General features: G+C 37.3%; 1 protein-coding gene across 6 annotated transcripts in view; it reads left to right on the top strand.

Moving 5' to 3' along the window:
* Positions 1–21,262, top strand: part of RALGPS1 (Ral GEF with PH domain and SH3 binding motif 1) — a 78,436-nt gene that overhangs the window by 36,295 nt on the left and 20,879 nt on the right. For all 6 annotated transcript variants that reach the window (XR_008434440.1, XM_053962082.1, XM_053962081.1 and 3 more), the window contains 3 exons: positions 9,587–9,724; positions 11,392–11,485; positions 20,636–20,703. Coding sequence is in view for 5 of the 6 variants with exons in the window: in XM_053962082.1 (XP_053818057.1) it covers positions 9,587–9,724; positions 11,392–11,485; positions 20,636–20,703 (300 nt within the window). In the remaining variant the exon portion in view is untranslated. The remainder of the gene's footprint in view (positions 1–9,586; positions 9,725–11,391; positions 11,486–20,635; positions 20,704–21,262) is intronic.

Here is a 21,262-nt window from a genome sequence, read left to right as displayed (position 1 = left end):
GGCGAGCTGCCTCCGCCCCCGGGCCGCCGCGGCAGCAGGGCCGCCGGGAGGAGCTCCGTGCTTCGGCCACCCCGGCTGAGCCCGCCCCGCCCGGGCTGTGGGACCCGGCCTCGGGGGAAGCCGAGTTTCAGCCGCGAAACAACGCTAATGCCGGGGTTAAAGGGAAGTTGGGGAGACCGCGAGAAACGCGGATTCGCTTTGTTAGATCAAGCGGCAGTGCGGGTGGGGAACTGCACGGGACTCGGCCCCAAAATGTCGGGGGCCGGGGGGCACTTCCTGCCTTAGGATCTCGTCACAGCGTGCTCAGGGATGCAGAGATGGATGTTCATCTCAGGCACTCGGCGGGCGCCAGCCGAGCCAGCACTCTTACTCAGTGTAGCGCTGAAGGGCTCCTTTCTTAGTACTTCCTAGGTCAGCTTTGTCAGGCAACAGCTCGAAAGCAGAAAAAATGGGCAATAAAATCGTCCAAATTCAAGCAAGCTCTTAAAACGTTCTAATGCAGATCGAGAATTCATTATTTGGCTGAATCTCTGTGCATTTTGAGTGATTCTTCGTACTTGTCCTGCTAATCTAAAGCCTGTTTCTCATTTGAATTATGGGAATTCCTGCAATTTTCCTCGAACCTCTAAAAATTTGCTATTATAGAACTCTCTGTATGTAGAATGTTTTTGGTTATTAGCTATTAGCTCTGGGTTTAAAAAAGATTTGTTGAATGAATGAATGAATGAATGAATGAATGAATGAATGAATTTAAAATCTGCCTTTATAACTTGCTGGGAATCCTGTAAAGAAATTAGCAAAATCAAAAGTTAAACTTTGCAACATAAAAATGGAGTTTTTATTACAGTTTAGGAAACCAAATGGTTGTTTCAGTCACTGTATATCATTGACATCATAAGAAAGCTGTTTCGTATTGTAATAATGGGCTTGTTTGCAATTTGTCAGTCAGTTTTGAAGATATTTGGGTTTTGTGGAATTGGAGGAAACCAATATGAGGGCGCTTGAGTTAACCAGAGGACAAATAAAGAGGTTTAAAGATACTGTATTAAAACCAGTTCTGTTCAAGTTAAAACATGAACATGTAGTTGTTGTTATAACGACAAATTATTTCCATCATAAAAGTGAATGTCAGAAAAAATTCCACGTCTAACTATATTACACTATCAATTCAATATGCCTTAGGCTTTTAAAGTTTTTTGTGCCTTTCCTCTATGGCCTGTGATTCCTTCAACTTACTTATATATTGTTATGTTAATTATTTTCTATTTTAACTCAGAAGCTTATTCCTTTCTATTCTAAAGAGAGAGGACCACTGACTGGAGTGGCCATTTCAGTGCTAGTTAGGAGCATAGTCTGGATGCTTGGGATTAAAGTAGTCCAAAGCTTTTCCAATGTACCAGTTTTATACTGAAAAAGCTGGATTAGTAGAACCAGAAAATGATAATTGTGTTAATTTTTGACAGATTTAGTAATATTCCCAGTAAACTTCCAACATGTGTATGATTCACACTCCTTCCTTCCCAAGGTGCTTTTTCAGCCTAGGATACACAGAGCTGTTCAAGGCAGGGGAGTGGGAGCAGGAAGAGCGAAGGGGGTGGGTTGCCATGAGTGTTTGTCAGGATATTAGAGTGCTTGTTTCCTGTCATCGTTTCCTGATCAGTTTCTCCAGCTCCTAACTGCTTGTAGAGCTAGATAGGTGATTCTCTAGCTAGATTACTACTTGGGTGGAATATTTAGTTTTCATTTTAAAATGAAGTTTTAGATTCTTTGCTTTTGTAGGAAAATACAGGTTTCTAACTTGAAGTTATGCCCCGCAGCACCAAGGTTCTTGGAAAAAAAATGTTTCCTGAGGATGAGGTTGTTGATTTAGGCCCATATCTACAAAGTATCCATAACCACTTTTAAGTTCTTTAACATATAGTTAGGTCCATTGATTTTAAGGCACTTAAACAAATGCAGTTAAATGCCTAAAATTTTTACTCAGTGAAGGAGCCTAGAGACTTCTCTAGTGGTGTATTTTTTAGTCATTAGCATTCTCTTACAGGTAATTTTGTTACAAATAAAATATTTGAAAAATCAAAACTAGCCAAACTCTGTTTCTTTGACTGTCCCCTTTGCTGAACAAGAAACATATTTTTACACAGATCAGCCTTTTGATTAAGTACCGAGTGCTTTTTGGTCTCTAAAAAGCGGTCTGAATAACCTCTAAGCTTTTGTGTATAGGTTGTTCCAAATAGCATATGCCAAAGCTTATTTCTTCAACCTGTTGCAGTTTTGTCTACAGGGAAAAAGAGAAGTTGTGCCGACTTGACAGACGACGGGGAGCTTTTATTTGGATGTGCCAGGGGTTTGTAGCATAACTGAATTGTTAGGATAACATTAGGTGTTTGCTCCTTGGGAAGGACTGAAGAGAAAAAATGGGATTTGCCTTTGTGTGGGCATTCTGCTTGGACCAAATGGGCATACCTTTTCCTTGGATTTGTAATGCTGTGAAGTGCAGTTCACTGGTTTTTTTTAAGAGGCTTTAGGCTGAATGATGTGATTTGCAAAAGATTTCGTAGTTGATTAGTCCTTCATCCTGAGAATCTTGGTGATAGGCTTGTATTAAAGTCTATGATTAGAGAATAAAACATCCTACTAGCAGAAAGGCATTAACATCCAGTTATTTCTGACTGTGAATTCTGACAGTTGTCTTCAGCAGGGTAATGCAGTTGGCAAGGAGTGGTTTGAAAGACTTGGCTTTGAGAATGAGTGAAAATACTATAAAATATCTGGTCATAGAAATTAACTTTGATTTAATGATCAGAAATTCAATGTAAACAGAAAGAGATAAGAATGTGCCAATCTTAAAAAGGTAAACTTTGAGAAATCAAACAGATTGTTTTTCCAGATAGGGTGCAGTTCAATTGCCAGATTCATTTGCTACAAGATCTTTCAAACCCAAAAGTTAAAAAAGGAAAAGTGGTTTTGTAGGAATAGCAGGAAAAAGAAAAAAACTGGATGGATCCAGAGAAAAAACATTGTAAAGAAAAATTACCACCCAGACTTAAACCCGAAAGTGTTTATGTAAGATCTGTCTCAGGAAGTCCCTAACCACCGCTTGCTGCTGACAGGAAGTAACATCTGGAAAACAGCTATTGTACCTTTGCCTTTTTCCTATAGTCTTTTTTGAAGCATTTTCTGCTTTCTGACATTGGATAGTATATGTTTAAAAATGTTAAGATGCATCACTCTTAAAACATTTAATCTTCTGTAATGTATTTTTCCTGATTCATGGGAAAAGTACTAGGAAGTAGCTGGGTTTTGGGGGAAAATAAAAAAGAATTGACAGTATTCTGGAGAAAATCTGATTTGTTTAGGGGGAAAGCTTTGGTAGAAAGCTCCAGACAGCTTCAGAAATTTTTAGCCTTTTCAATGGATAACAAAATGATTTGCACCAGTCAGAGATGATTCACAGTACAGCTTCTTGAATGTAATTCCAGTTGAGTTCTTGGTAACATTTTCTTTCACTAACTGGTATCTTAGTTTGAAAGTTCCTTGGGTTTTGCTGCACTTACTGGTATGTTTTTCTATATTAGGCTTCATCACTGTGGTGACAAATGTGGGATGATTAATTCCCGGGGTTGAATAGGGTGAGAGTACTCAGGAAAGACCATGGGATCAACATCAAATTTTAATTTTGTTAGTTAATGTTGCTGAGACAGATTGAACCAAAATAAGGTGCCCTCTCTAGCTCTATTTTTATAAGTTAAATTTTGCTTATATCACATGATAAAAGAGATTGCTTGAGGTACTCACTTTATTCACAGTTAAAATCAGGGTCCACTGTCCATACAGAGCCTTCCTGCTGCAGCAAATTAGTCCATATAACTGCTGCACTCCAAACTCCCCTTCAATAATAGATATGCAGGTATAGGCTAGCATATTTTTCAAACTTGTCATATAACAGTAGAGTTGTGGCTTGAAGAGACCCCTGGAGAATATCTGGTCTACCTTCTGTGGAAAGCAGGGCCATAAATTAGGTTACCCAGTGTCCAGTCAAGCCATATCTTGAGTATTTCCAGCAAGGGAAATTGCCATCTTCCTCTGGGAAACCTATTTCAATACTTAAGTGTATTCGCAGAGAAGAAATTTGCTTATATGCAGATAGAATGCTCCCCCATCACTCCTTGACCTGTTGCTATCACTCTGGAGAGAGTATTTCTATCTTCCCTGTGACTGCTCTGTGTGTACTGGAAGAGCAGCTAGGTTCCCTTCCTGCCCCTTCACTTCTCTATGCTGAACAAACCCAATTCCTTTAGCCTTTTTTCCTATGGCAAGCTTTCCAATCTTGTTATCACCCTGACAGCCATTCATGGGACCATGTCGTAAATGTGTAAAGTCTCTCTTGAGACATTTTATGATGAATACATTTCTGTATGTTACAAATCACATGGTGTTGCCTTAGCAAAGGTTTGTCTTCAGATTTTTTTAGAATATTACAAATCCTACAAAGGTTAACCAGAATATACATTTGGTTTTGTACAAAATTTTTCCAGCCCTTAATCCTTGGAAAATATCCAGTCTTCTTGAAACCAGCAGTACCACAAACAGTTGGCTTTTTTTGCCTATGAGCTAATCTTCTAACAATGGTGTCTTTGGTTTTACAAACTGCTGACTGTAGTAGTTTGGACTTTCTACCACATAGTTAATTAATAAGTTACTGTCCCTCTGTCCTCTGTTTAGTGTGATGCAACCACACTACTGTATGTAGGAAAATGCTTTCATAAATATTGTTGACTACAAATTGGAAATATATCCTTGTCTCTTCTGGCCCTCCTATCAAATCAGTGTCATTATTCAATTTGTGAGGAGCAAAAATGGAAAATAATTACTTTCCATAGATTCTCTTCTGTTATGTGTACCAGTTACTGTGTGTCTTGCAGACTCTGCTTCCTATACTGAAGGAATGCTCTATGCCCAGACATCTGTGTTACACAGCAGCTTATGTGCATTCAGGGGCTGTGAATATCTTTAGAAGTGTACATGATTGTAAGTAGGGAACTAAATTGTTCCTTAAAACATCTTACTTTTTTTTTACCTTCTTTTACAGCGTGTGTTTGTGGTTTTCACAGTAACAGTACAATTTACCAAATAACTGTGATAGTTTATTATATTACTTGATCAAAATGTTACCTAAGAACAATAAATTGAAGTCCCCAGGCTTGTGTGAAATACTTCTCTATCAGCTAATTATTTTTTGTTGCAAAGTAGGGAATGTCTGACTGACAAAAATATCATTAATCAGCTATTTACTAGCTTACGTGCATTTGCAGAATTGCACAGACCCTTAACAGACCGCTATGCATGAAAGTATATATCAAGTATGCAGTAGTGATGTGGTTTAACCACCTAATTTTTGGTTTGTTAGCCCTACTATTTTTCAGTATAGTTTTATAGTCATTATAAAAAAAGTTTAAAAAAATAAAAAGTAAAAAGTATCAGTTGATAATGATGCAAGTTTTCAGTCTTTATCTGCACAGATTTTTTTATTATCAGTTTTGCAGCAGTGTATATTTGTGAAATGGTTCTAGGTGCTGTAAGTTTTGGATTGCACCTTGTGCCTGGAAGTTGTCATAAACCCCCCAGATTCTGAATGGTTAAGAATAAATGGTGCTGCTCCAGGTAAAAGCAGGTAAAAAGTTTTCTGTTCTGTGGCAGAACAGAAAACTTGAACCCAGGCTCTGTTTCTGTTACTGCTGTTTAATACCTGCCCAGCTTTTTTCATTAGTATAAATTTGTACATGTGATTTACTCGACTGAAAGTGTTTTGTCTTTCATAGCATGCTATGTCAGTCTTTCTTAACGAGCAACAAATTGCGCACCGTAGTTGTTCATGAACATTTTAAAGCTTACATGCTCCAGTTCAGGTTCTTCAGAACTGAGTGAAGCTGAATAATCACTGGTTTTTCAAAGGCTTGGGAGTATTTTTCTTAAGACCTCTTTGTTACCCATCAACTCCAAAGTATGCTTATTTATTATGTGCCTCAGTGCTACTTTCTCAGAAGCCTTGAGTATTGAATAAAGAAAATAATAGGAGAAGCTTAACTGTAAATCAAGACGCAAGTATATAGACTTAGATTTGCATCCTGCTGAACACTGCAGTTTTCCATAACTATATTTTTCAGTAAAATTTAGCCTTGGAAATTGTTGTCTGGTGGATGGAGGACTCAAAATGTGCTATCCGGGTGGCATTGACTGCTACATTTGAAGTTCACTTTCTGCTGTATTAATGTTTTCCTGTCTTTAAACTGTTATTAATATTACTTCTTTGAACTCTCCAGCATAAGTTTAAAAGCTTGGTATTACAGGTTTGGTTTTCTTTTACCAACTTAAAAATAATTTGTCCCCTTTACACAGAGTGATTTTCATTAATAAATGTAGTCCTTGATTATTTGGCCTTGCTTTTCCTTAGCATGTGTTGTTACTTCCATGGGACCATAAACTAATGAACACTGTTGTCTGCATACAATATCCAGATGCAAAATTAGTTCTGGTGACAATGGAGAAAAGTGAGTATCACTGGAAAATGATACTTGCCTGTGGAAGAAGCTGCCCATGAGCTCACCCTCTGGAACATATCCCAATGGCCTCACATCCTAGCTTTTTTCAGTGCACAGTAGCACAAATGTGAGCCAAAGTTTGAAAAGCTAGTGCTGTGTGTTTTCTTTGGCATGGGGCAGCCCTGAGGCTTTCCTTTGAGAAACGGGTCTTGAAGTCTTTTGCTGAAGGGAATAATTTTGTCATTCCTCTGTGCAAAATGAACTGATTCTTATCTATACCTACTATCACATCATATATATAGAAGAGTTTGAAATATCACTGCCAAGATTAAAAAAAAAATCATAAAACCTAATTATCCTCTTGCTTTAAAGGAAGAGAGGGAGAGGAACAATATGGGAAAAGGGTAGCTTGGTGTGTAATTACAAAAAATGTGTTCTTTTATATTCTAGCATATTACATTAAGTTTAATTTTTTTGACATCTGTCAGTTTGAGTTTTTTCTTCCTGCACCCCACTACCTACCAAAAGCCCATTTTCTTACACTTCTGTTTGGAATTTGCAGGGCATAGGCTAACACCTTTCATCCTTTTTGGTGCTTGCATACCTTGTTGGTCCTCATCTGTATGTTATCCTGGAAAATAAATTCTTTGTCCTGAAAAAATGCTTACAACCACTGCTGCAGAATGGAAGTGTGTTTATACCTTTAGTATCAATGAGAAAAGCTGCAGACTTGCTCAAAATAGCTGGAAAGTGGCCTTGACCCAGGCTGCCATAAGGCATGTTGCAGTGTAGAGGCTATGAGCAAATAGAAACTGGACAGTTATAATTCTAACTAGGTTTTGATGTGCCACTTGACAAGAGGGCACAGTGAAGTGCTGCTGTATGGACACTCAGTCTAGGTAGGATCTCTAGGCCATTGCAAAACCCTGGGGACTCAGGATTTGCTCAACACTAAACTGCTACAAAGCCACTCTAATATTAGGGAAATTGGAGTTCTTCGTTCTTCCCTCATTCTGAGGTGTAAGGTGCCTGGTCTGTGCTGGCCTTGTGTAGGTGTTAGGATCTCTCAAGTGTGTGGGATAATGGCTGAAGCAGTTCCCAGTGTGGTTGAAATCCTTGTTCAGATAAAGTTCAGAAAAGGTAAAAATAATAATTGGGTTTGTTTTTCCCCCTCTAAAAGCTAAGTAAGACTGAAAAAACAGGAAACAAAGCAGGACAAAAGTGCTGTTTGTATTTCTCTAGTATGATATGTGAAATTTAGTATGAGATATAATAAACTGGTATGATTAGTGCTTCTCTTCACAAGAGTGAAAAAGGACAAAGAAAGAGCAGGTATTGCTGCCCTTCACAAACTTGTAGAAAATTGTCTTCTAATCCCATAAAGTTATACTTTTTTTCTTTTTACCTCTCTGCTTTTGTATATATTTTGATAATCTAGGAAAGCAAACCCTAATTACTCCCTCTTCCTTTAAACTCATGCTTTGGCTTGGGAAATTACTGTAGCTGAGAGAAGTAGAATCACATCGGCATGCTTAATCAGTAGGTCCAGAACTGCCAACTACTAATATAAATTACAAAAACAGAGGGTTTTTTCTTTCATTTTGTTTTATGAAAAGAGAGCAAATAGAACAATTACTGAAAACATTCATAGCTTTTGATGATACATCATTCTGTCTTTCTAGAGGTAATAATGTGTAGAGAGAGAAATGAAGATAAGTTGAGAATGGTTTTTAGAAGATACTTTTTGGGAGAAAGCAATAAATACCACAGGATACTGTTACGATAAAACTGTTAAGGTAGTCTAAGTTATATGAACCTCTGGTTTATAAACGGTAGTCATATTTATGAGATGTATAAAAATTATGTAAATATTATACATTAAAATATTAAATATTTTCATATATATATATATATATACATATATATACATTTTTTTCAAGAGAGGATTTTTAATATGGGATGAAAATTTTTGAATGACTGATATGTGTCATTGCAGAAAGTTAAACTAGACTATAAAATTTGACCTGATTTCTAAGCATCTTTTTTCTTTGTTTTAAATCCAGCATGACTGGAAATACCCATGGTTTATATGTTGTTCAGTTATTAATCCAGCTCTATTCCACTCATTTACAAGGTCTGAACATCCCTTTCGGTTTTGGTGGGATTAATAAATTACCTTTTGTCTCTGGAGCACTCTCCTATTTATCATGTCAGTGGGTCTAATGGGCATATATGGTTCTTTCATAGTCCAAATTCACAGATTGCTGGGGACTTGAGAGACAGTTATGGCTTTATGGTTTCCAGGCAAAGCATTAAACAGTTCATAACAAACTGAATTTGTATTGGCTTGTTGTCGCCTTTTTGTCTGTCTCTTCAGTTTTCAATAACAGGTCATATGATTTCTTCATTCATTCCTCCCTAAGCAGTGTAAGGCTTTTTTGAATGCATGAATGAATAAGGTAAAAACCTAAAGAAATTAGGTATTGCAACCTGGCCAATGCTGGACCTAACGCAGTGTGATCCAATGAGCAGTGTACCAGTCAAGATGGTGGAGATCTGAAGAAACAGATACGTGGCGAGCTTAGCTTGAGTGAGAAAAAGTCTTGCAAGGGATTTCCATAAAGTATTCCTAAGTCTCAGGGTAGAAAAGTTAATGGAGATCTTGCACACTGGTAGCAGACAAAGGAAGTATTGCAGTGGTCTCTGGTCATGGGAGCCAGCAGCACTGTGTCCCCCCACTGTCAGCACCACTGGCTGGGGCAGCTCTCCCCCTTTTTTAGTGTCCTTTTTATGGTCCTGCAAATTGCTCATAGCAGGCAGTAGCCTAAGTGCAAAAAAGCTTTTCTGTCTTTTTAAGGGATGTCATAGAACTCAAGCAATAATTATGGAAATTTTCAAAATGCAAATCCCAAGCTCTCCTTTGTTTAATGGGCCCAGAGCACAGGGTGGGTAAACAGCTTCTGGCTGCTATATTCATTAAAAATGATGCAACTGTTTCTGTTTGAAACACTAGATCAATTGGTTGATTGATTTGTTTGTTTCAGGAATTTATCTCTTGGATTTAATCTACATAGATTCTGCATATCCTGCTTCAGACAGCATAATGGAGAATGAACAAAGATCCAATCAAATGAACAATATTCTCCGAATAATAGCTGATCTGCAAGTATCCTGCAACTATGGTTGGTAAATTTTGTTATGCCTTTCAAGCCTTAACTAAAATTTCTTTAGTGTGAAATTGTGGAAGCAGGTTTTGGCCCTGAGGGAACACAAGAGGCTAGTGACGGTAGAGTTGAACACTAAGTGATGTAGCTTCCACTTCTGTGTAGCTTCAGTCTTACCAGTAAACTGGGCACATAAGCATGTATTCTGAATTGTATAACAGAGGTTGTGTGGAGTTTACTGTTACATGTGTGGTACAAATGACATACTTTCAAGTGCAGCTATTGCATTTGGTTTATATACTGTTTCCACCAGGGGCAATCAGAGAGAATTAACTTAATATCTTCCCTTTACTTTGCAGTAGATATGATGTCTAGGGCATGGAATGTGTTCATTTAGTTATCATTTTGTTGTTAGCATCCTGGTGATACATTTACAAAATGAAATACAAATATTTCAGTCTACACTGCAGTTGTTCAATGTGCTAAGCTTTTGCACGTATGTTGCTCCCGGATGAAGTCAGGAAAATGAGGGGTTGTTTCTTTTTGTTAACAGAATTTTACTCTAAAAACAATTTCTGCAGTTCTAGCCTGCTAGTGAAGCTGTATATCAAGAAATGTGCTGGTTTTGGTATCTTAGTGAATACTCAGTGTACTCTTGGTGACTTAGCATGACTTTTCATTGCTTAAACACGTAACAATCTGAAAAGCCTTGAGTGCAGCTAAACAATAACATTCAGAAAATTTAAAAGCTGCAGTTTTGGAGAGCTTAAAGAAAAAGGATTGTTAGATTGTGTAAAAACAAGGTGAGATGTTAGCTGCGTATGCTTAAGTATCCAGCCCTTTTTTGTCAACTTCGGTATTTCAAAGTATTTAAAGGTAGGAACTAGGGATAATAACGTATGATTCTGAACATCTAGATTATTCAGGTGTCATTTTCTTATTGTGAGTTTCATATTGTCTCTGAATGCTTTGGATGACAAAGAAACCTCCTTATTTCATTGACCCTTTCCTTTTTACAGTTTTGGTAGCTTGCTGCAGTGCTATGCATTAATTTTGAGTCCTTGGTTAAAATTAAGATAAAAATTAAAATACAGCCTTGAAACAATATTCTGGGATAACGTATGCCTTTAAAACAGTTACCTTTACAAGAGTGCAAAACTTAAGTTAGGTACTACAAGGCATGTTCCTATCCATGCACCATGTGTCAAGAGGTTTTTCTGTCATTCTGAACTTACTGTCTTTCATTCTTGATATTCAGCATTGTAATTATTAATTAATTATTTAATAACTTTCAAGTCTCCTCAGTTCTTGGACAGATGAGAATCACTAATACCTATAGCTGCAGGCTTTGATTTTCCCCAGAAGAATGAACAAAAAATTCAAGCAGTTTTGCAGCAGATTTTTCCACCAGTTAGATAGCATCTAATAAAATCCACCAGCTTTCATGATGATGAAATGCATCTGTATTTTCTTTAACAACTGAGAGCATCACTTTTCAGTCAAGTGTTTAACACCTTTTTAGAGTCAAAGTAGTATTTCTGCCCAATTTATTTTTTAGGGATGTTCAAATTCTGTTTCCATGAAGGTATCATAAGAACCAGGAAAAAAAAAAAAACTGAAAAAATTATAATTTTGGATGACATAAATGTTAATGGTTTTTGTTTGTTTGTTTTAACCCTCCACAGATCATCTCACAACACTTCCCCATGTGCAAAAGTATTTGAAGTCTGTCCGTTACATTGAAGAACTTCAGAAGTTTGTAGAAGATGACAATTACAAGTAAGTACTGTTCTTTTCTTCAGGCATTGGGAAATGTAACAGAAAGATTACTTAGTCAGTAGTTTTTTTAAGAGCTGAACAAAAAGCCCTTGGATGAAGATGTTTTAGGGTGTTTCTGCTAAGTAAAATTCAGAATGACTGTCTTTATGACTATAAGCAGATTTACAAAGTGAAATATACTAGTGAAAAGTAACAGTTTAGAGTAGATGAAAATCTAGTCTTTATTCTATTACATGATGACTGTGTTCTGGGAATTTTGTTCAGTAACACTGAAGTTATCTCCAAGATGTCCAGCATTGACTCTGTAAAATTATGAATAATACATTAAGAACATCTACCAGTTTCAAGTTACTGTTTTTAATAAGTTAATACTTATGATTTAGGGGTTTAAGTTTTGGGGGTTTAAGCATGTTAAAATAATGTTTACAAAAGACCTGGAGAAGAGTTAAGCCACACAGAGGTTTCACACAGACGCCAGAGAGGACATTGGTCACTATGTGAATGTGCTCTAGTTAAAAGACGTGATAAATCCCTTGCCAGTAATTCTGAGAGAACTAGCAAATTAAGTCATAGGCTAAGGAATCAAGGTTTTAAATAGCTCAACCAAGCTAAATGTAATGCTATACAATTAGCTATTGACAAATAGAGTAACTATTTAGGTGAGCAGAATTTGAAGTATTCAAAGCAAACATATGTTCAGTCATACAGTGAAGTATAAAATAGTATAAATGGTATAAAATATTTTAGCATATGTTTTAGAGAGTAAGGTTGGTAATGAACTTCTTAAAACCTGTCTTGTTACCAGTTTTGTTAAATACTTCAGTTAAGAATTTTGTCTCAGAATGTGTACTTAGACCGTATGCTAATAAAACAGTGATGGAAGGGTTCATTGAAATAGAATATCACAAAGAAAGACTCTGATGACTAAAATGATAGTGCCACAAACCCCAGAATGTTATATACTTATTCTAACATTAGTTTATGGTGTTGATCAGTAGATAGCTGTCACAAGTGAGATACAGGCATGAAAGGACTAATTCATCACTGCCTATCAAATATAATGTTTCTATGAAAAAATAGAGTTGTTTGTACTGCTTCAGAAGGAGCTGTGAGAGCTTACATGCAGCATTATATGCAATTCTGGCCATCCATGCTTGCATGCTTGAGGGTTTAAATAAATGATGGTGCAATCAGATGAATAAAATCTGTCTTGTAACCCCAGATGTAAAGAACTAGGTTGGGCCTTAACCTGGGAGAGGAGAAGTTTAGGTAAGAGAATCACTGTGTATAAACACAGCTGGAAGAAAATGGGGAGGGTAGAAAGAAATTTAAATGAAATTGTAATGATATCACAAGGATAAACGCATAGAAAATTTTTAGAAGCTAAATGTTGAAATGTGGTTTCTAACTATCAGAGTAATGGAATTCTGGAACCTCTTCTTATTTGGACAAGTGAGACAAATAATTAAATAATTTTAAGTTGAAACCTGATCAGTTAACGAAGTGAAGACTACCAGTTAGTGTTTGTGAAAAGAAAAGAGCGTATTCAATAATCAGAAGATTCTGCATTACTAGCATGGAGTCATGTACACACGCATGTGAAGAGTGACCTGCACCAAACATTTACATTTTGCTACAGTTACTGCTGACACTGCTGGCATACAGAGGCAACCTCCTACTGAGATGGGAAAAAAGGTGTCATCATAACAGAGACAAAACAACCCGTGTTTTAGTGTAACATGAGTCAGACAATTTGCCTTTTCAATTTTGAATGTAGCTGGAGTTGGTGGTAACTCCAGCTGTTCCTCTGAGCTCTGGCTCCAGCTGCAGCACATGCAGGACTATACCTTAACCAGATCTGTTGGTAGGAATTCTTGTGATGAATTCGTGTGGAACTTTGCTTTCCCTGAGAGAACAGTTCGAAAAGTAAAAGCATTCAGATAAGGTGTTCTTTTGGAACTTCTCAAAGTATTATCAGGGCATACTACAAATAGAGATAAAATGTCTAAAATTTGTCCTCTTGCTTAGGCTAAACTTCCACAAAAGAAGTTGAGGGAGCACTGGGTCATTCACTTCAAAAGCTTATGCTTGGTGATGATTTGAGATGTTGTGCTTTTGTGTCTGGTTGATCACAGATACTAAGAATAGTGATGTTTCTCTAGGAAAATATTTTGGAAAAAAAAAAAGAAAGTGTTTAGTGTTTTCATAGCAAAATTTATCTGCTCCGTGGAATTAGAATTCCTGCCAGAGTACTGTGGTAGAATGTGTAAATTCTTCCTTTACTCAGTGACATTGTATATGTTCCACTCGCAGACACATTGTGCAAGAGATGTACATTGACCATGAGCAGTGCTCACAGCCTTTGAAAAGGTCAAGTTGTCCAGGACTTTTGTTAAGGGTAGTCTGAGATTTAAATCTCAGTGTTACAATTTAACAAATGGTCTTTATTTACTAATTTTGCACACACTTCTGTGCTTCATTAAAGTTATAAAGACAGAGAAAAATTAAACTAAGTAGTCATTGGTAAAGGTGAAGAACTGTAGTTAGTAGAGGCTTTACATCCACTGGATTGGATTAAAGAAACTGTTCATATTGTTCAATTTGATTTTTAGATGGAGTTTCCTGATGATGCAACAGTGTTAACACCATGTATACAATAGCTTTCGTGAACTGTACTATGAACTATTTCAGAAAAAATGAATTAAACAAGTATTTTCCATAAACATGTGATACCACAACATAATATTTGTAAAAACTAGAAGTGATTCAATTTTAAATTTGAATGTTAATGTAACTTTAGTAGCAACCTTGCTAATAATGCTTGAAGGAATTTGATATATCTTAAAGATAATTTAATCCTTTAAAAAAAAAATTTAGTTATTTGTGAGATTAATTCAATCAAGTTTTAGTGGTTTTCTTTCCAGGCTTCACTGTGGCAAGGAAAAACTGGACTAAAGTCACAAAAGGTATTAAAAAGAGGGAAAGATTTGATTCTTACCTCAGGAAAGTTACTACAGCTTATATACATTGGAGAACTTTGATCTTTTTCTACCATGTTTGTTTCATCCGAATAAAACTTTAATTTTTTAAAAAAATAATTTAATTAATTCATCAAAACTCATCACATCTACCCTTAAAGAAAACTCTCATTCCTCTTCCATTTTTACACTTGGTAAGAAGTTTTTGGATTTTGTTTTGAGTGTTTGATTTCAGATTTTCCTCTCAGTTTCCCTTTAGTGTCATAGCATTTTCTGGTCCCATGCCAGAAGAAACTGTAAGCTTCAAAACTGTGGAGAGTACTAAGTTTTTAGAGTGGGTAAGAATCTCTTCTGTCTTTTTCTTTGTAGTGACTGCTCTTTTTGAGCCAGGGACAGCATTAGTGCTCTCTGCAGAGAGGTATGTGTCACCTTTGGCATGAAGAACAGAACTATCTCAGTACCAGGCTGTCAGGGAGACAAGATAGTTGTCCTAAAATGTACTGGCAGAATCCCAACACACGTTTTGCCAAATGGGAACCTCAATTACACTGGAAAGGAAAATATGGCAGCTGCTTTATATAAACAAAGCTTTTCTCTAGCATTTTTTTTGTGCCAGTCCAATTGCTTCCTTTAGGCTTGTGCTTGTCAGCAAGTAGGAATGCTCCAGAAAACCCCTGACAATGATGTCATATCCTAAAAATAACAGATCTTTCTTGGTCAGGCCATATACTGTTTTCTGCATTAGCTGCTCAGTTTTAGCAGTATGTAGCATTGTGGCACAATGCCACATCCTCTCCTAACCAGACATACCTTGCAGCCATTCCTATAAAGTTTTTTGCTGACCTTTTGGTGTCGTTAGGTCAGGCCTTATATTCTCACGGCTGTTTTTTGAGTGAAACCAGTTTGAAGACTGTTATTTTTATTACAGTATTATCTGTCTGGACAGGACAGGACAGTCAGGCTGCTACCCATGCCTATAAATTGGTTCTTCAGAGCATATTAGGCAATATAGTAATAAGATGACTTACAGAAAAATCAGTTCAAATTTGAGTTCAGATAAGCAAGATGCTATGGGAAAACATTCAAGAGAAATTGAGCGGCAATTAAAAGGCTATACTGACTCCTAGCAGTGCTGGAGCTATAGAAGTCCTAGCTGTACCATGTTAGTTCCAGTCCTGTGGGAACAGGTATTAAATGGCAGGTACTTAGTACTTATAGTAAGTATTAGTACTTAAATTAGTACTTGTAGCAGTGAACCTTGGTTGCAGTTCGTCTTCAGTCAGCCTTCCAGGCAGCTATATTCCCTGGATCTTTTCCACCAAGAATTGTGGTGAAATGAGGGGTGGAAGAAAACCTTCACTGTTAGTCTGAGATTCATAGTGATCCAGTGGCCATATGGTTCAGTAGCTGTAATTGTGGCTTGACTGCCTCTCCCACAGGACACAAAATAGAATCATAGAAGCATGGAATCACTAAGGTTGGAAAAGACCTCCAAGATAATCAAACTCAACCTTTGACCAATCACCACCTTGTCAATTAGACTAGGTAAACTGAGTGCCATATGCAGTTGTTTCTTGAACAGTTCCAGGGATGATGATTTTGCTCCCTCCCTGGTCAGCCCTTTCTAAATGCCTTACAACCCCTTCTGTGGAGAAATTGTTCCTGATGTCCCACCTGAACAGTACAAACCCCTGGCACAATTTGAGGCTATTTTGTCTTGACCTGTTGCTGATTGCCTGAGAGAAGAGGCCGATCCCCCAGCTGGCTATACCCTCCAGTCAGGGAATTGCAGAGAAGGTCCCCCCTGTGCCTCTTTTTTTCCAGGCTAAGCTCCACCAGCTCCCTGAGCCACTCCTCATATGTCTTATCCTTTAGGTCCTTTCCCAGCTTTTTTGCCCTTCTCTGGGCACACTCCAGTGCCTCAATGTCTTTCCTGCAGTAAGATTCCCAGAGCTGAATCAGGATTCAAATTTTGGCCTCACTGGTACAGAGGGACAATCACTTCCCTAGTCCTGCTGGCCACAGTACTTTTGATACAGGCCAGGAGGCCATTGGCCTTCTTGCCTACCTGGGCATATGCGAGCTCATGTTCAGCTGCTGTTGACCAGCACCCCAAGGTCCCTTTCTCCTGGACCACTCTCCAGCCGCTCTGTCCCATCCTGTAGCAATGCATGGGGTTGTTGTAACTGAATTGCAGGAACCAGCACATCATCTTGTTGAACCTCACATTGTTGATCTTAGCCCATCAATCCAGCCTGTCCAGATCCTTCTGCAGAGCTTTCCTGCCCTCCAGCACATCAGCACTCCCACCCAACTTACTGTCATCCATGACCTTACCAAGAGTGCACTCGGTCTTCTTGTCCAGATCATCGGCAATGATATTAAATAAGACCATGTCCAAGACTGAGCCATTATTAATACTAACTCAGCAGCTTTGAAGTTTCAGTTTCTTGTGGGCAGTTTCTGAGGCTGATATCTAGGATTTATCCTGACACGTGTCTTAGCTGAACTCTTGCAGTATAATTTTGGAATGTTGAAATTTCATATGTCAACATTTAGACCATGCACTAAAACTAGGCTTCCTTACAATAGGTAAAACAAAGATTTGTTTTTTGAAAAGGATTCTTGAAACAAAAAATAAATCCTAACAGTACTGTGATATTGGATGAATATAGTGACTTCTGAGATGCATTTCTGATGATACACAGGGGCAAACACAAAATAGAGTGTCTTTATGCCTTATGAGTGGTTTATTAGGCATGCTGGAACCAAGGTAGTTTTTTTTATTTAAAGTAATGCTAATGATTGACATTGAACATTCAGCTGTGAGAATGTCGTTAGGTGTGTGAGGATATGGATGATGCATCTTGGTGGTAAGACATCAGGTCTCAAAGTATGCACTGATCTATTGAAAGTATCACACCAAGTCTCTCAGGGGCCACAGATTCTGGCTCCAGGGATCTTGTTTGGGAAACATTGAGCATGTGTGTGCATGTATGGAACTTGTGCTGCTCCATGGAAAATGGAGTGTCAGAGGAATTGCAAAATTGAATTTGGGTGGTGGCAAACAAGCCAGGACTGATTGAAACTGTACTGACTGTCAGTATCTCTTCTTGGAAATAAAGAATGTTTTTGATTGTTTCCAGCCTTCTGGAGGAGAGGGGGAATAGAGGAGAAAGTGGCTCAGGAATGACATCTCATTGTCAGAATATATTCCCTTTTCTCAACAGTTTATTTTAAATATAACATGTCAGCGTGAGTATTTTATATTTACCAAAATACATTTAGGCTTGCATTTATTTGTTCTTCTTTTAATACATTCTGTATTTTTGTAGGTTGAAAATAAATAAATTGCATTCTAGTTTTTCTGGAAACATTGTAGAATTCTGGCGTCATGGAAGTCGACATCCAAACTGTCAGAGATTTAGAAAGGGCTAAGATTCAGAGTGCAGTTTAACATAACCAAACAGATAACCAACATTATCTAACTTCACATATTCTGGGGAGATGACCAGCGAAGAGTGATGTAATCCCATTTGATAGCACTGAAGACTCATTTGTTGCTCTGTTAGTGAATTTCTGAGTTTCTCAGCACACAACATATGTGCTTTCTAGATGGTGTAATCATAGCATACCTCTTCCTAAAACCTTGTTAAAAGCATAAAGGTGTTCGGTCTTTCTTCCTGCTGTTATGTTCCTCTTTTCTTCCTTACAAGAATAATTTTAGACAGAAAGAGAGAAATACAGTGCAAGTAGTTGCATGGAAGTTGATCTCACTTGGCTTGGCTTTTGTCACTAAAGAAGGTGTAAGAATGCACTTGCCTTAAATCTTTTATCAGGTCGTAGCACTTCCTCTGATGTACCTATTCATAGGCAGTATTTCACCTATGCTGTTTTTCAAACATCTAAGAGTTCTACTGGAGCCAGGAGCTTGATACACAGTAAACTGATGAACTTGGTAAAAAATTGTGCCATTAGACAAATGATGTCTGGCCTTATCAGATATGTGAGGTAGTCTTGCCATTCTTGCTGAAAAAAAATACATGATGCTATAAATAGTTACCTGAAATTATGGACTGGTCCTGCTTAATGAACACAATTCAGTTCAGCATGCTTTGGAATAAATATGGTCTCTAATCCTTACATTCAGAATTCAATTCATTTTATTCTAACCAAGCAAAAAATTTCCAGGAGGAATGCATTACAAATCACATCCCTGTGATATCTAGAAAAATCACAAAAGAAAGAAGCTATTGGCTTGCGTAGACTGAACTGTAATCATATATTTTAGCAGTGGACTTATTAGATGAATGTTTCCACAGTGACTGAATAAACTGTGGCTATTGCTACAGAGGACTAATAAAACTGAGAACCTTCTGTGATGCAGGATAAGGAAAGAACTTCAGAGATGAGTTTCTGAAAGATAGCAGAAACTAAAAATGCTGTTTTCACCAGTGGCAAAAGATGAGTAACATCTCCCTTGTATAGACAGACACAGAAGAAATTAGCAATTGTGGAACAATGATGGGTTATCGGAAGGAGGGTTGTCTGCTTCCATTTGCAGAAAACCTGTGAAACCATTTGAAATGCCTGCTTTGCCTGGGGACTTTGGTTTGTCAAATATGAGCTAACCCAGTAAAATGGGCTTAATACCCAAATTTCTGAATAGCGTCTGTGGCACAGTTTCTGTAGAAGATCATTAAAACAAAACAAAACAAAGAAAAAAAAATACTAAACAGCTTTCTTTGCAAAAATCAAGCTCGAGGCATGGGAATAATAAGATTTGAATATAGTGAGGAACAGATCAGCCTTAAAAGTGAACTAAAGAATAACTACCGTGCAAGGGATGCAACTGAAACATTTCTACAGACATGGAAGATAAATTCACACAGCAGGTCTTTATTTACAGGGAAGGACTTCATTAAATTCTTTTGTCTTTTTTCCATACTGAAAAATTCCCATGTTATCAACATTTGAATCGTGCACTGATTTATATTATTGCAACTCTCTAGGAGAGTTATGTTACTGCTTCCTGGTCCCAGAAATCAAGTTGACAGAAAGAAAAGTTGTCTGGAAGGGAATGATTCATTACCTACTTGAAATACATTACTTTGGATAGTTAAAAGACTAGTGCTGTCAGAAGGATAGAAATATGAAAACATGGAACAGACTGTAGCTTTGTTAACTGACTTCACACTAAAACATAGTTGATAATGTTGGAATATTGTAGAGAAAGAACTGAAAGCTATTCCCAATAAAGAGTAATAAGGAAAGTGATGGCTGAGCCATAGATGATAGTTTGAAATACTGTCATAGGTTTCTCCCTCCACCCCTTTGCATGTTTTTATCTGAAGTCAGAAAGCCTTTCCTTGGGGTGCACAGCAGGGTGCTGCAGCTAGAAACTTTGCAGCTTTGCTGCAGCTAGAAAGTTTGGATTTATGCCTATTCCATTAAAATTTACTTAACATTGTAGTCCTTCATGTAGATCTTTTTGTCAGACTGGTACAGAGCAAAGGACCCATGGATGTCAACTTAAGACTGCCTAAACTTGAGAAATGCCAGAAGTGATGTGCATGGGGAGATTGAGATTTGTTGAAATGCTGAGAGCACAAGAGTGAGTGAGCACATAATAAAACACATGGAGTGAGGCAGTGTGGCATCTAATACTTTCTTCTAATTACCTTATTTTATTTTTAAGTGTTGGTCACTTTGTCCTATTAGGCTTCTTTTCTATAAGTCACAGTAACAAAATAGCTATTTCTGTGTGCACATTTCGACATGGTAACAGTTAATTTGCTTTCATGTTTAGAAGGAATAAAATGTTAGGTTTGTATCTAAATTACTAACTTTGTGAGTTTGTTTTTTTTTTTTTTTCCCAAGGCGAAAGACTGAATGAAGTTACGTTTTTGAACTGAGAGAGAGGATTAAATAATGTTTTCTCTTTCTGCTTTCATAGACTTTCTTCAGAGTTTCTTTCTTGGTTCTGACAGGTAGTGATTTACTTGAAAAAAATAATTGTTTTGTTACATCACAGAATAAATAACTACACTTCCAAGAAGCATAGTTATTAATTCCTAGTTAGCACTGCCAAAATAATTACTTCTTCAATTTCTTTCAACTTTTATTAAGAATTTTTTTTTTTGTTAATTTCTCTAAAAACTTGTTTTTCCAGATTATCTTTAAGAATTGAGCCAGGTAACAGCTCTCCTCGACTGGTTTCCTCCAAAGAAGATCTTGCAGGTATAAAACATCATTTGAAAATTTGAGTAAGGAAATAATTTTAATTACAGAAATCCTCTACTGAAATATATGGGAAAACCCGGAGGTACATCAGTAGCATGAGTCAACAAGAAAGATTGCTGACTTGTATAAAAGCAGTCCCAGTTCAAGGGATGTCACAGAGTGTTTGCTAGTGTTCGAACAGGTGTCAGATTGTGTGATTTTTTTTACAAATGTGTGTGTTTTCATCATTATTTAATAAGTGAAGAAAAAAGAGCCCTCTTGCAGTACAAAAAAAAACAATGCAGGGAAGGAAATTCTTCCTTCAGGTTTCTGTGTGATCACAAACATTTGAGACAATTTCATTGTGGACAGCAGGAGGACAAGAGATTTGTAGCAACAACAGCTTCTGGCAACATCTGAAAAACTAGAGTACCATCCATAAGCTGACAAAAACTAATCTGCTGTTTATTGCTATGCTCAGACTAAACAAACATCAGGCTATGTGAAATGTACTTCCTGCTATATGAACTATTATCTCAAAAGCTGTTCTGTTTTAATCTCTTGAACCTGAGTGGCC

Source organism: Vidua chalybeata, chromosome 21 (genome assembly GCF_026979565.1).
Source record: "Vidua chalybeata isolate OUT-0048 chromosome 21, bVidCha1 merged haplotype, whole genome shotgun sequence".
In the NCBI taxonomy this organism is placed as follows: Eukaryota; Metazoa; Chordata; class Aves; order Passeriformes; family Viduidae; genus Vidua; species Vidua chalybeata.
The sequence above is the reverse complement of the archived record's forward strand: the minus strand, read 5'-3'. Positions and strand labels throughout refer to the sequence as shown.